We start from the raw sequence: 14,564 nt of genomic DNA, 5'->3' as shown, positions 1-14,564 counted from the left end.
ACCAGTTAATGAGACATGTAATATCAGCCCACCTGGTAATATAAATTTAAAATACCAGTATGTTATGGCCTGAATAAATTTTGATGATGTAGATGCTTACGTGGCGTGATTTGGATGGCTGTGATGGTGAAATTCTAAGGCATTGAAACTTCCATGAATTCTTTAAGAAAGATCGATTCAAAAGTTGACTTGGGCATCTTTGCACAGATGGGACTTTTCCGTTGGGTTAATAACTACAGGAAGTGCTTACAATAATTTCATAATTTATTAACCTTTTAATACTGGCGATTTTTATACATTAATATTGTCTGTCTAGGGCTACATTGGTTTGTTTTCATCTTTAACGAAGATACCAAAGAGGGGAGGTCCAGAGATTGGAGAGTCTTTGTCGAAGGGAGAGAATGTTGGAGGAGTCATTGTCAGAAAAAGAAAACCTAATAAAAAAGAAATATAACTTTTTAAAATTTAATTTTAAAAAAAATTATTAATTTTCTAAATTAATGGATGAAATGAGATAAATTTTATTATTTTTAATATATTATTAATCAAATAACGATTTTAACTTTGAAATCAACTAAATATATTAATTTTAACAATTCACAAATAGGGGTTTAGGTTTTCAAAACTTAATACTACAGATATCAGTTTCGGGTTTTAATAAACTTTGGATGAAAATAAGTCTTTTGACCTTTCTATTTTCCAACATATCTATCTTTAAACAATCTATATGCATTAATATATTCACATTGACCATAGTCTTATTTCATCAAAACTATGTGTGAACGGTGTGTCACATATAAAACTTTATACTTCAGTTTGGTTTACTTGTGTAAAGTAACATTATTAATCAAGTATAAAATTAAGTATGTGTCGGAAAGTATAGTATAAATATACACCTAAGAAAAAGGAATATATTAATATTAAATAAATTTGGTTATTACTCTGGATATTCTCCAAAGATTGTTTAAGTAGAAAGGTGGTGGCAAAAGTTATACAAAATAGTTTAGAATAAAAGCTTTGTTACTTGGTCAAGGTGTCAAGAAATTAGAATAAGGTCTAGTTAAAATTATTTTTACTTACTTTGTGATGTTATTTTTGTATTAATTAAGTACTTTAATTCATGTATCCATCATCCACCATCATCTACTCATATTTTTAATGTATAATATGACCGACCAAACCAACAAAGTAAGAATGAAGAGATCATCAGTGATCAAAATTATTAGTTAATAATATTATTAGTTTGAAGATTAGGGTTAGATAGGAGGTATTGACATAAAAGATTCAAATTAATAGCTTGGAATTATTATTATTATTATTATTTGTAATCCCAAAAGGGTTCGAGCCATTGAATATTGTGTATATATATATATATATATATATTTGAGTATATAGTTAGGTATATAGATAATGTGTCATCATATAATTAGGTGTTATTTTATCTTTAATTCAAAATCACCCAATTAGATAATAATATCTCATCTGTTTGTGTAATTATATATTCGAAAGTGTGTGCATATTGTATGGTCAAAAGACTTATTCCCATCCAAAGTTTACTTTTTATCCAAGTTCTCACCTATTATCTTTTTAAACTCAAATACTCACTTATCAATTTTAAAATTTTATTTATTTTTCTTTCGTAAATCTTAAAAACTAATCATTTCTCTCTAAACCAAGTTTTAAAAAGTAATATTCCCCCCTCTCTCAAGTTTATTTTTCATTCTTTAACCACTCCCTGTAGCAATCTCTCCCTCTTGATGCTTTCTCTACTTTTGATGTCTCTCTCTCCCTATCTCTCCCTTCAATCGGGTGTGTGATGTGAGTCTAGTGCAACATTCGTCTAGGAAAATAAATTGTCTTCCCAAACGAAAACGATTATGCTGTTAAAACTAATAAACTTAATAATTGACAAGTGAGTATTTAGATTTTCGAAAAATAATGAATGAAAACTTAGAAAAAGAGTAAACTTTAAGTGAGAATAAGTCCTTCAGCCATATAACATTGCTCATATTTATAAGGTAAGGCAAATGGCACCCCTGATATTTCATTCTCAGGTCCAAATTACTGTGTCATATACATAATTTGGTAGATTAATATCATGAAGCAACTTAAAAATGGTACAAATTAATAATTTGATGAAACCATACAATGTGCCACATGAATTAGAATAAAAAATTAAAACAATGAGCTAGCTAGCTAGACTAAAAATAACCTCAACATCTTACTGACATTATTTTTAAACCATAATCTATAATAATGCCAACCCATTTTCATGTCTCTTGCTTAGCGAATAGGATCTTCATTTCAGAGATGTTATCTTTTTAAATATAATATCTTATTTCTTCTAAAAAAAGTCAAAATTTTCACGATTTATTTTTCCAATTAATTGAATTTTTCATCGAATTTCATTCTAGTTTTAAATCAAGGTAAGAAATAATGATAAAAATCAAAACAATTCATTGCTCAAAGAATCCAAAACCCTAATTTATTTTCAAATCTTAAATCGATTTCAGATTGTTTCTTTTATCTTTATATGGTGGTTCCAAATTAGAACACCTCACCCATGGAGGATATTATATAAAACCCAAATTTGTCAGAAACACCATGAAAGTCAAACCCTATTGGCAAAAAAACAAAATGAAAATTTAAGGAAAAAGAGACAAAGCTTTGTCACACACAACTGTCATCTCAGATCTCCATGCAATACTGGAAAGATGGGTACTTTGCACCGTACTATAGTATGAGATGTGTCGTGGGGTAGGGTGATCAATTACCCACGTGTCAGTTTTGAAATCAACCACGTGGTGTTGCCTGGTTTGTGAGATACAAGTATACCTAACACACAGGCACCCAAATCCATTCGCAGAAGCTAGTTTTGTGTATAAAAAAATAGGGTTTTGACGTGCCAATAATTGTCCCCCGATTAGTTTAATTTAAGTAATTAATCTTCTTAATTAAGAGAGAGATTTTTATTTTATTTTTATAATGTTAACCGACAAATAAATTATTAAGCACAATATTTGATTTTAATGAAAACTACTAGTATATTTATCAAGATTCAAGTGAATGGAATGATAAATTCATAGTAGAATATGAACGAGTATGGTGAATACATGTTCTATGCCGGAAGGATATGATAGTTCAGTAACAAGTTATATGATAGTGATTAAACACATAATTTATCTGTTAATTATTCAAAAATATAGATAAAAATCTAACTATTTATCTCGTTTTATATCTATAGAAAAAAACGATGAATTTATATCAAATTAAGATAATGTTTATAACGTAATCATTCTTTTAATAGCATGATTAAAAAATAAATATGTTATAATAACATGATTAGAATAAAAATAAACCTCTATATTTGTGTTTGAATTATATACATGTAACTTAATGTGCTTTGTTTTATAAAAATGAATAACCACCACAAATATGGAGACAAGGAGAATAAGCTCGAAAAAAAATTGATTTTTCAACATTTATGACCCGATATTTGAATTAATTTCTTAAATATTTGATTTTTTGATGTGGGTATTAATTCAATTTAGTTATTAATTAATTTTGAACACTCTTAATAATAATAACCGACAGATGCACCAAATTCATTAGTGGCACTTCAAAAGTGTCAATAATGGCATGTAATAAAAAGCAAAAATTGACACATTTTAAAGAAAATAAAACAAATAAATCCTATAATTGGTATATACTTCTAATTATTTTATTATTTATTTGTTTAAATACTTTTGGGTGAGGCGGCGGATAGTGATTGGGAGGGGACGAAAGTCCAAAAAGTGATAGCTCAACGGCCACAAGGGAGCTGGAGAGCATGCGGGCGAATTAAATAATGCCAGCTACGCTACCTTTTACAGTGACGAAATGCGGCAAATAAACGCGCTTTGCTTTGGAGCACCGACGACACTGAACTGCATGTGCATAGTTTGGCTTAGTGTTGCGATGCACGGTATAATAAGCACGGACAAAACGGCAAGCTCGGAAGGAAAGTCAGCGTTGAAACTTTGACTTTGTTGACGTTTGTCGGATTGGATTGGCTTTTGAATCCCTCGTTATCCTACTTTTTATTCAATTATTTCACAGAGGAAAAAACCAAAATAAGAAAAATAACTATGCATTAAACTTGCCTCCTCGGTAGCCGGAGTGGCAAATACGTGTAAAAAAGGTTAAAGTTTAAAATCCGGAAATACCAAAGAATTCTTCCCCGGAAGGAGTGGTCCGACTTTGGATGAGGTAGAAGAGTCAAGATGATCAACAAGAAAATTCAACTACCGGTCAAACAATTTATATCTTTTTACCAAAATATATATATATTATGGCTTTACTCATATAATTACCTCAAATCTCCATAAAATTTCTTCTTTACTAGATTCATATCTTGATTGCCACCCTGTTGTGATTTTCTTCGACGTTTTTGCCACCTTTTGAATGCACCACTTTTCAAAAACATCGACAACAAAATTAACCAATAAAAACAACGAAAACATTTTCCAAAAGTATGACGGTGGAGAAGTTTTGCCATCTGGGTTGATGCCATTTGGGTTTGATTTTGCTTCTTTATTCTTCACTCCTCATTAGCCATAATTTCCAATTATATTTTTATAAATATCTTCATTAAATTTTATTCTAATTGAAAGTGATAATAAATTATATTACCTCTCACGAACTATAGTACTCAAATTCTAAAGCACTCACTTTTCAAGTCGAAACAACGAAAAAACAAGAAAAACAAAAACGTTTTTGAAGGGTCAATCTACATAGAGTTGGAAGTTGAAACCATCTTAGGGGTATGAAATATGAGCTTACGCAACATGAAAGAGACTCCTGCATGGGTGAAGGGCCACCAACACAAACAATATCTCCACCGTCCATCTGTTTCCCAAGAAGGAACGAACGGCGCTGGTTGACTGAATACCTAAAGGAAGGGTGACCCACAAGTGATGTAAAGTTTTGAACATCACAGCTCAAAACGTGTCACCTAAAATTGACCTTACTTTATAAATTATAACAAAAAGTTTTTAATTGACTTGAATTAATTGCCCGGTGGTGAGTTTGCGCGTCGAGTAGAATTTGGGCACGGAAATTTGTTTATATTTGCATTGACCCTCTTGATTTTAATTGGATTTTGATTTGATTTTTACAATTTATATATAAAATATTAAACTTGAATAAGGTTGAAGATGGGGATTTATATAAGTCTTGCCCCGTGGGGGCTCCATTGACTTGTGTTCCAAAGAATCTGGTGGCACCAAATAAAGTGTTTGTTCAAATCAATATTAAACTTAGAAATGAATAAATGATTAAAATAATTAACTTCTTCTTGATGCAGATACGTACTGAGGTATTTACGATCTGGTTTGAACTATCTTATTAACGTCTCTATATACACTGTCTCGATAATTATACATGGTTGTAAATTTTTATGCAAGAAGATTATATACATAATTTTGTATACAAACAATAATATGTCACTAGGTAATTAAATATTATTTCATCTTTAATTTTTAACTATTCAATCATACAATGATATATCGTTATTTATACACAAAAATAATGTATATAATACTACTACTTTTTATGTCCATCTATCTATGATATCAAGAATAATTTTGCTAGATTACTGTACTATGATTCTGCTTTTCTTTTTCAGAAGTAGCTGTGATCTCAAAGGTTCTAGATAGATGTTCTTTAATAATTTGGCGGAGCTAATATTGTGTAGTAGTAACTTAAAATATTTTTAAGTGCATAAGCCATTTGTTTTCAAAACCGTTACTCTGGTTTTCAAAACATTGCAAAAATTGATAACTACCATTTGTTTTGCAAATTCCGAAAAGAGATATGTATGGGCCACGCCAGTCCTAAATCCAATCCCTCGTTTTTATCAAAGAACTCGTCAAGGAAGTTTATTTATGCATAAATTGAAGTCCGTAGCTAAGATTTTATTTGCAAGTGATTAAACTTGCCAATGAAGCAATGAGATTTTTGAGTCACTCGTCAAACGTGTAGAGTACAATTAGAATAGTGCAAGCAAAAGGGAGAAATTTTTTCTAAAGAGAATTTATTCAAATGAAGAAATGGTCAAATGTTTTGTTTTATTAGTTGTTGTTACCCTTTTTTATCCAAAACCCAATTCTTCATGTTGACAAAAATCGTGTCTTTGCGGACTTACCTGTATATTTTATATATATATATATATATATATATATATATATATATATATATATATTCATATTTTAAAATTATTTTTTAATTACTATAATTATTTTTTTATGTTTTACTGGGCTATGTCAGGCAGTTCGCAAGTTGTACCCTAAGACCTCCAGTACGCCCCACACGACTTGCAATTTTAAGAACTGTGCTCTAATAGATTGTGCCAAATCATGTTGTCAATCAGTTCAACCCTTTAAACAAGTTTTAACCATTTAATAAACTTGATTTAACACTAATTCTCGGTCAGACTAACTGATGGATCCAAAATCCACATTAATGGCTTTGATAAAATTAATTTTCAACAAAATTTTAAGATCACGAGGGAAATTTTATTCAACAAACGTCATATCAAGATGAGGCATACAATTTTCCTAGAAATCGCAATGCCAAACATTTATTAAGAGGTAATACTGACAAATAAAATATCGTCAAACTATTTACAAGACGCAGTGCACATCACTTAAATATAGTGGAAATTCCTTGTAAGTGTGAATAAACTAGTATGACAAGCTCGAGGAAATTCCCTTCCAAATTTATCGTTTGTTTCTTCTTCTCTTGCGTCAAATTTGACCCGTTAAAGCTTAAGCTACAAGTTTCAAATTGCACAATTACTTGGCTATTTCTGAGCTGACTTGATCCTGCTAAACAAGTATTTGACATTGTACGCAGCTTCAATTATATTCACGTACACAAGTATATTTAATTATTGAATAATTTCATATGGGCTTTAATGTTAAGCCTAAAATGGGGTTGATTTTGTTGTTATTGTAAACGTCAAGAAGGATAAGTTGCAGAAGCAATGTACAAAATTGAACATGTTTCCATGAAAATGGGCTGGGTTGCCAAGTGAGTGCATGCCAGATGGGAAACAATGAAAACAAAATAATAAATTGTTGCAGGATAAATGGGTTCAGTGGTTGAGCTGATCTTCATTATATATAATTAATACTTACTAGCTTGCTAACCATATTTTCTTCATATGGTTTAATATATATATATATATATATATATAGATTAAGATTAATATAAATTCTTTTATATTTATATTTTTTGGTGTTAATATAAATTAATATACATATAAAACCGATGTGGGTTTTATATTTTTTGGTGTTAATTGGACGCCGTGGATGGTAAATACTTAGAGCATGTAAATAGATTAATATAAATTTTAAGATGAAAAAAAAATTATATATTAATCTTATAAAATGTTGGTATAAATATGAAAATAAAACTTTAGTATATGTATTAATTGTGATTTAAATTAGAAATAAAATAAGAGTAATATTATGTGTACCCACTTTAGATACACAAATGTATACACACTCATATGTGTCATCACATGATTGGTTATTGTTTTATTCTTAATTCAAAATCATCCAATCACATGATGACACATATAAATATATACCCAAAATGAATATACATAATTTTATTGATAAAATAATCTCCGAATATATGATCATGCGTCATTGTTATTACAAAAACATTCATTATTACATAATATTATTTTTAAAAATCATTTTATTAATAATATATAAATTAATACTTGTCCTTTTACGTATGAAAAATTTCTCATTTACGATCTGAAAATTGTCTTTAAATTTAATTATGCATATAACATGCGGCAAAATTATATTATATTAAATAGATATACAAATGACCTGTGATAAGTTTATCCCACTTAGAATTTTTTCATTTTCTAATGCAATACCTACTTGGTGATGACCACAAATGAAAGCAATGCATATACTAATTAGATTGCAGCTGGCATCTTAATTTATATCAAATTTCAATTACCCACCAACCTGCTACTCTAAATTAATGGATTTTGCATTAACAATTTAGGCATATCTGTGCATGAGTGCATGCATCGTCTGGGGTTTCTCTTTCGTGATTTATTTTCATGTAATCGCTCTGGTTGGAGTTAATAAATTGGAGTTACAGAAAATGGTCCGTAACTCTACATGCTCCGGTTTCATCTTTGATGGAGGAATGCATAAACAGACTTTTCATGTTGGGTTCCTATGTGATCAGTTTTCATACACCATCATACTGAACATTGAATCACTTAGAAGCCTTGAAGTTTCAGCAAATAATTGGAGATATTCGGTGAGGATCATAGAAGGTTTCACCAATGTGATAAAGGATTAAACCCGAAACTTCTTTCGAAATTCTAATTTTCTACAAGTTTTGTTAACTCCTTTCAAATCATCAAGTTTTATAATATGTATATATTCCTTTATTGATTACATATGATTGTTTTTCACATTAACTAGGTCAAAGTTGGTCCATACAATAAATGAGGAGGAATTCTGCACCAAAATCTCCTAACCAATTACTACTGTTGAATTTAGAAATAGAAGAAGTTGGAGTCTGAATGCAAATCCCCGTTCACACTACATCAAGATTAAATTGAGGTGAATAGAAATTTACGCAAGATCAGATCTGGCATTTAATTCAATAATCCTCTCACTCACTCACTCACATGGAAATCATAAACTAAAAGTTTCAAGATTTTCCAGCATGCAAGGCAGAGTATCAGCTGGATTTGCTTGGCTAATTAAATTAAATTCATGCTGCATTGTTGTGTGCTACGCAGCAAAAATTATAAAGCTACTTTAATAATTAGTTTGAATGACAAAATAAGAAATTTTATATATATAAAGGTATGAGTTCAAATCTCTATTAAAATTTTGATTTATTTGATTTAGTGATTATAAAATCAATTTACCCCAAAAGTGCGATCCTACTTAGATAGGATTCTTCGTTTTAAAAAAAAAAAAATTATGGAGCTTATAAGTATGAAGCTTGAAAACATTTATTCTTGTATAAGAATCATATTAGTGCAATTGTATCTACATTTCCAGCCCAACCCACCAAGATTTTGCTATTTTATTTGGGCCCAAACTCATCTTCAGCCGCTGGCTTGAGGTGTGAATGGTGCCATCAGAACTTTTAACACATGTGACTAAGTGTTGAAAGTAGACTATAGAATGACTCCACTCATTATGGGCCCAAACACTAGTTTGGACATACTCTCCAAACTAACTGTGTAAATCGAGTTAGTCAACACAAACAACATAACAGCTTGCCTCATTTCTATAATATTCTTCAAGGTATAGTGCTATACCAAGAGGACATTACTAAGGAAAGATTCCCTATCTCGACGACGAAGATTAACGATGCTTTGTTAAGAAACATTATTCAGATTTAGATGACAAAACATCATTTTTTGTTATCCAGATACTGCTCTTTTATTATCTAAATGCCGTTTTTTTATTATCCGACTATCATCTGTTTGTGAGTTTAGATGGTCAAAAATAATTTTTAAACTTTAGGTGAAATTATAATTTTTAAAAATTTAATGATAAAAAATTATTAATTTTTTAAATTAAAGAAAAAAAATAATATAAACTTTAAAATGATGAAATCGTACTTATGACCACTAAATCAGACACTTTAACAAGGAACACTGCCTGACTAATGTCTGCTGTTTTAACCAGAACACTGTCATCACCGGTTTTGTAAGACTCCACCGCACAAGGAAGATCTAACAAAGATACCAGGAAATGATCACAGCCTATGACAAAAAGTTCCAGTTCTCCATTTTCTGTAAATAAGCAAAGACCTTAGGTGAAACATCATTAATATTTTACATACAGAGCGTATAAAATATTGTTAATTCTTCACAACATTTAATCACTAGACATATTTTGCAGCTTTAATACAATATTCAGTCACAGACCAATCTAGTGTACCAAAAAAATTTAAATTTGAACTTGCAAACAAACTATCAAGTATACAAAAACACATAAACATGAAAGAGAGAGACCAATTTAAAAAGCCCTATTAACATTTTCTTTTCTGCTAACAAATGGTAAAGATTTGACAAAAAACAAGATCTTCATTGAACTTAAGAGACAGTTTTGGTACTTAAAAAACAGTTCAAAATCAGATGAGGTAATTTAGTGAAAGCAGTAAGAAAATTCTGCATTTACAAATGGTATAAATTCAGCCACTTTATGACCATTGGATGAGAATGAACAAGTACGGTTTATTGAGAAAAAAAAAAAAATTTCTTTATCCATACCTAAGCATTATACTGTAAAAACACCACAGAATGACTAAAGAAAATCACATCATCAAATGTCCAATTGCAACACCAAATATGAAAGCCCATACCAATAAAAAAATTGCCAGTAAAATAACATATTTGATAATTCTTTCAAATTTATGAGCTTCAGTGTTCCAAATTCTGAACTTGAAAGTGAAAAATTATGCGGGTATAAAGTTATTAAACCATTAACAAAATCATAAATTGATGGGCCAAAGAAAGGGTTAAACTCAAAAAAATTTCACGATTCAAAGCAAAATTCTCACCAGAAAAGAATAAATCTAAAGACTTGACTTCCCGAGAAGAAGGGTCTTTGTTCAAAAGGGTTCAATTCTCTCAGGAACGGGAGGGGGAAGAACTCTGAGAATGAATTTCTCCTCCATTAATAGTCAGTGCCCAGAAAGTTTACACCTTTAATTAATCAAGAAACTACCAAAGGAAAAAACTAATTAAATTCCTTAATCAATGAAAGCAAAAAAGGGAACCACAGACAAAAATCGAAGATAGATTACAAGAAGGGCGAGCCTGCAAATAGTTGATTAATATGGGTGTCATTGTAATTTTACGGAAGGGAATATTACATAAAAGTAATCTTCAAGTAGACCCTCACACAAATGCAAAATTTCAAGCCAAACCCTACTCACTATATATATACAAGCCCAGCCTTATCGCAAACTTCTCTCTTTTTAAATAAATCAAACCCTAACTCGAGCCCTAAACCTAGCATTGCTCTGTACTTTTCTCTCCGTCGAATAGCAGGTAACACTCACTTGCTTAACCTGTTAATTTCACTGGGTGTTCTTAAATTTGGGTAATTCTTTTCTAACCATTGAAATCTTGAAAATTTTCAACAGTTTTAACGTTTGCCCGCCTGAATGAGAGGAAGGAGTTACACACCGTCGCCACCACCACGGGGTGGTGGTTATGGAAGGAAAGGACGCAGCCCGAGCCCCAGAGGTCGCTATGCCGGTGGTCGTGGCCGAGATCTTCCCACCAGCCTTCTTGTTCGTAACCTTCGCCATGATAGCAGGTAATTGATTAAAGTTCCGTTGTTTGTTTTGCAATTTTTGAACTTGAAGTGGGTTGATTGAGCTGTATGGTTTTTGTGATTCTTAATATTTAAATTAAACTTGCAACATAAAACGTGAAAATTGAAAATAAAAGCTTGAAATTCGGCATTGCTAGATAGTTGCCCTGCAAATTGTTGTGATTGGAAATATATGAAGTAAAACCAGTAATATGGAACATGAAGTGCAACATTGAGCGGCAAACTTGTAATGTTTAATTTAGAACTTGGAACTTTGTTGCTAGCTACTTGTATTATTGAGTGTTTTTGCTGCATTTTTTGTTCATTGGTGCTATTTTTGGGGCTACGTTTAGGTTATTTGTAGCTGAAAAAATTCATGCTAGCATTATTGGCTGGTGTAGAAGCTTGACAATTTGTTGGAGTAAATTTATTGCTTGATTTGAATTATGAATGCAAAGCTTTGGGCGTTTAGCATTTTGCAATTTTTTTTTCAAGGATTCAGTTGAATTTCTTGTGGTTAAATTAGTTTCTTTGATTGACATTCCAGTTAATTTTATAACTTGTTGTTTGCAGGCCAGAAGACCTTCGCAGGCCATTTGAGCAGTTTGGAGCACTTAAGGACATTTACTTGCCTAGGGATTATTACACTGGGTGAGCTAATATCTGGTAGCTGTAGAAGTTTGAAATAGCTTTGTACTGTAATCTAATTTTTAATCTTAAGAGGTCTTTGTTCTTAATTTGACTGGAGTTTTATGTCTTGTATGGGTTTGATGAAGTCAAGGACATGCTTGGTGACATCATGCAAAATCATTTTGGGTTTTCAAATGAAACTTAGAAATTTTGGAGTTTCTTTTTGGGACATTATTTCTTTTAGCTTCTTACTGTGTTTTTACATGAAACTGTCACAATTTGTCTTCTGTGGTTTACTACCCACTTTCCATAAAATAATGATTTTGAAACACTATTTTCTCAAAATTTTGCTGTCATTTTTCTTAGAGAAATCAGGAAGTTCAAAGAATATATGAAAGGGCATTCACTTCATGATATACTCTATTGTAATCATAAGTTGGGTGCGTTAATTGAGGTTGCTGAGATTTAACAGTGGAATTAAAGTTTTGAAGACATCAATCAAGTAATTAGAGATCTTTTGAAGATGATGTTAATGATAATGAAGATTGGAAGGAAGTTGGGTTTGAATACATTGTGAAGATGTTCAAGTCTTGAAGATGTTCAAGTCTTGAAGAATTTCAAGTCATCTTTAAACTGACATTTCAATGTCAGCAGGCAAGTGCTTGCTTTTTCATGCTTATCATGACCTTCCTTATTCCTGGGGATTATTTTGGCAACTTTTAATTAGCTAAGGTTTATGGTGTGCACAGGACATGTCATACATTTGTTAAGTGAAGCCCATGCCAAGACAATTTTCTTTTCCTTATTTCTTTTACAATTTAAATTTTGCAGGGAACCTCGTGGTTTTGGTTTCGTCCAATTTGTAGATCCTGCTGATGCTGCAGAAGCCAAACGTCACATGGATGGTCGGGTTCTTCAAGGTCGAGAATTAACTGTTGTGTTTGCGGAGGAGAACAGAAAAAAGCCATCTGATATGAGGGCAAGGGAGCGTGGGAGGTAAGTTTACTGTTCTTTTAAATATTTAGTTGAGGCGTTTAGATAATCTGCACAAATGCTGAGTTTTGTTTAGTTATCAAGTATTGGCATGTTGAAGTTTGATCTTTTATTTATTGTAATTAAATGTATACATTTTGATATTAAATTAAACTATAACTAAACTTGTTCAAAAGATAAAGAGAGTAATAAAAATGACAAAGTATGTGCTAAAAATTTAACTCTTTGGACTTACACATTTTGCTATAATTCAGAAGTTTAATATAAATCTTCTGATGGTTTTCAGGGGTCGGTTTCGTAGACGGTCTCCCCCACGTTATTCTCGATCCCCACCTCGCTATTCACGCTCCCCACCTCCACATTATGGAAGATCTCCCTCCCGTGAATATTCCCCTCCCCCAAAACAAGGGAATTATTCAAGGTGAGTAATACATCCTGTTATTTCTATTGAAGATCAGTCTCGTTTGTGTTGTGTTCCAAAAAAATTAATTGAAAAAGAAAAAAGTTGAGTTGTGTTTGTTTCCATATACCGAAAGAAAAATAAGTAAGACAAAGGTTGAGTTTTGTTTCCAATCTTGTAGCACAAATTTTTGGTTTTATATATGCCAAAATATTAGCACAAATGAGGTCTAGAGTGTGTCCCCCTGAACCAAAAGTTTTTTGTGAGTGATTTTGTTGCTTGTAAGAATTAATTTTCTTATGTATGTGTTATATAGAATACTTACTAATGAATATTAACCAAATGATTCCCTGGCTGTATATGTTTGAATCCTTGTTGAAGTGTAATCCTTCCAGATTTGTTATTTGTTACTGTGTCAAAATATGATTGAACAAAGTGACTGGGTGTCTTACTATCCCACCATGCCCTTTTTTACTGAAGAGTTTATTGTTGTCTGAAATCTGTACTCTTAATGTGTTTGTTTGGTTTCTTTTTTCCGAGGTAGATCTTTTTCACACAATGATCGAAGGTATAGTCGGGAGAGATCATATTCACGTTCTCCAGCCTATAATGGTTCAAGGGGCCACAGCAGAAGTCCTGACAGGGGCCAGGGCCGAAGCCGTAGCCCTGGCAGAAGCCAGACTCCAAGACGTAGCCCAAGCAGAAGCAGAAGCCGGTCTCCGAGACGTGATGGATACTCTGGACAACTCAACGGAGATAGGTCACCTAGTCAGTGATCTACTGGAGGGAGATGATGCTCATTTCCTGTCTATCTTACAGATTTTGTTTGAAGTTAATGTTTTCTTAATGAATGCAGTATTGTCGAACAACAGAATTTGATATAGCTCTTGTTGATGTTTAGGTTGAACTTCTATGATACTTTCTTAAAGTTGCAGTTTTAATCTGTCTGTTATGCTAAAATTTTCAGCATAGATCCAGAGTGACGAGTATTCAAACTTCTTTCGGGCTTTACTTACAGTCTGCCCATTTCAAATTTATCTACTATTCAACATTCTCGAATCCTCGTTCCCACTGTATCACAGATTAGTGATATGATTTTCAACTAGAATGACTATGAAATTTCTATCAAAAATTTAAAAATGTGGGGACTGGGGCAACTGAAGGGACCCAGTTTA

At 31.6% G+C, this 14,564-nt stretch overlaps 1 protein-coding gene across 1 annotated transcript; it reads left to right on the top strand.

Moving 5' to 3' along the window:
• Nucleotides 1-10,948: 10,948 nt before the first annotated feature.
• LOC123208832 (serine/arginine-rich SC35-like splicing factor SCL30A) lies at nt 10,949-14,330 on the top strand. The gene is made up of 6 exons (XM_044626412.1): nt 10,949-11,098; nt 11,194-11,369; nt 11,940-12,017; nt 12,828-12,992; nt 13,276-13,410; nt 13,934-14,330. Exons 2-6 carry the CDS (start codon nt 11,215-11,217, stop codon nt 14,163-14,165), a joined length of 765 nt encoding a protein of 254 aa, XP_044482347.1. The 5' UTR covers nt 10,949-11,098; nt 11,194-11,214; the 3' UTR covers nt 14,166-14,330.
• Nucleotides 14,331-14,564: the final 234 nt, after the last annotated feature.

The sequence above is a fragment of the Mangifera indica genome, chromosome 2 (assembly GCF_011075055.1).
Source record: "Mangifera indica cultivar Alphonso chromosome 2, CATAS_Mindica_2.1, whole genome shotgun sequence".
Classification (NCBI taxonomy): domain Eukaryota; kingdom Viridiplantae; phylum Streptophyta; class Magnoliopsida; order Sapindales; family Anacardiaceae; genus Mangifera; species Mangifera indica.
This window is presented reverse-complemented; position numbering and strand designations above follow the sequence as displayed.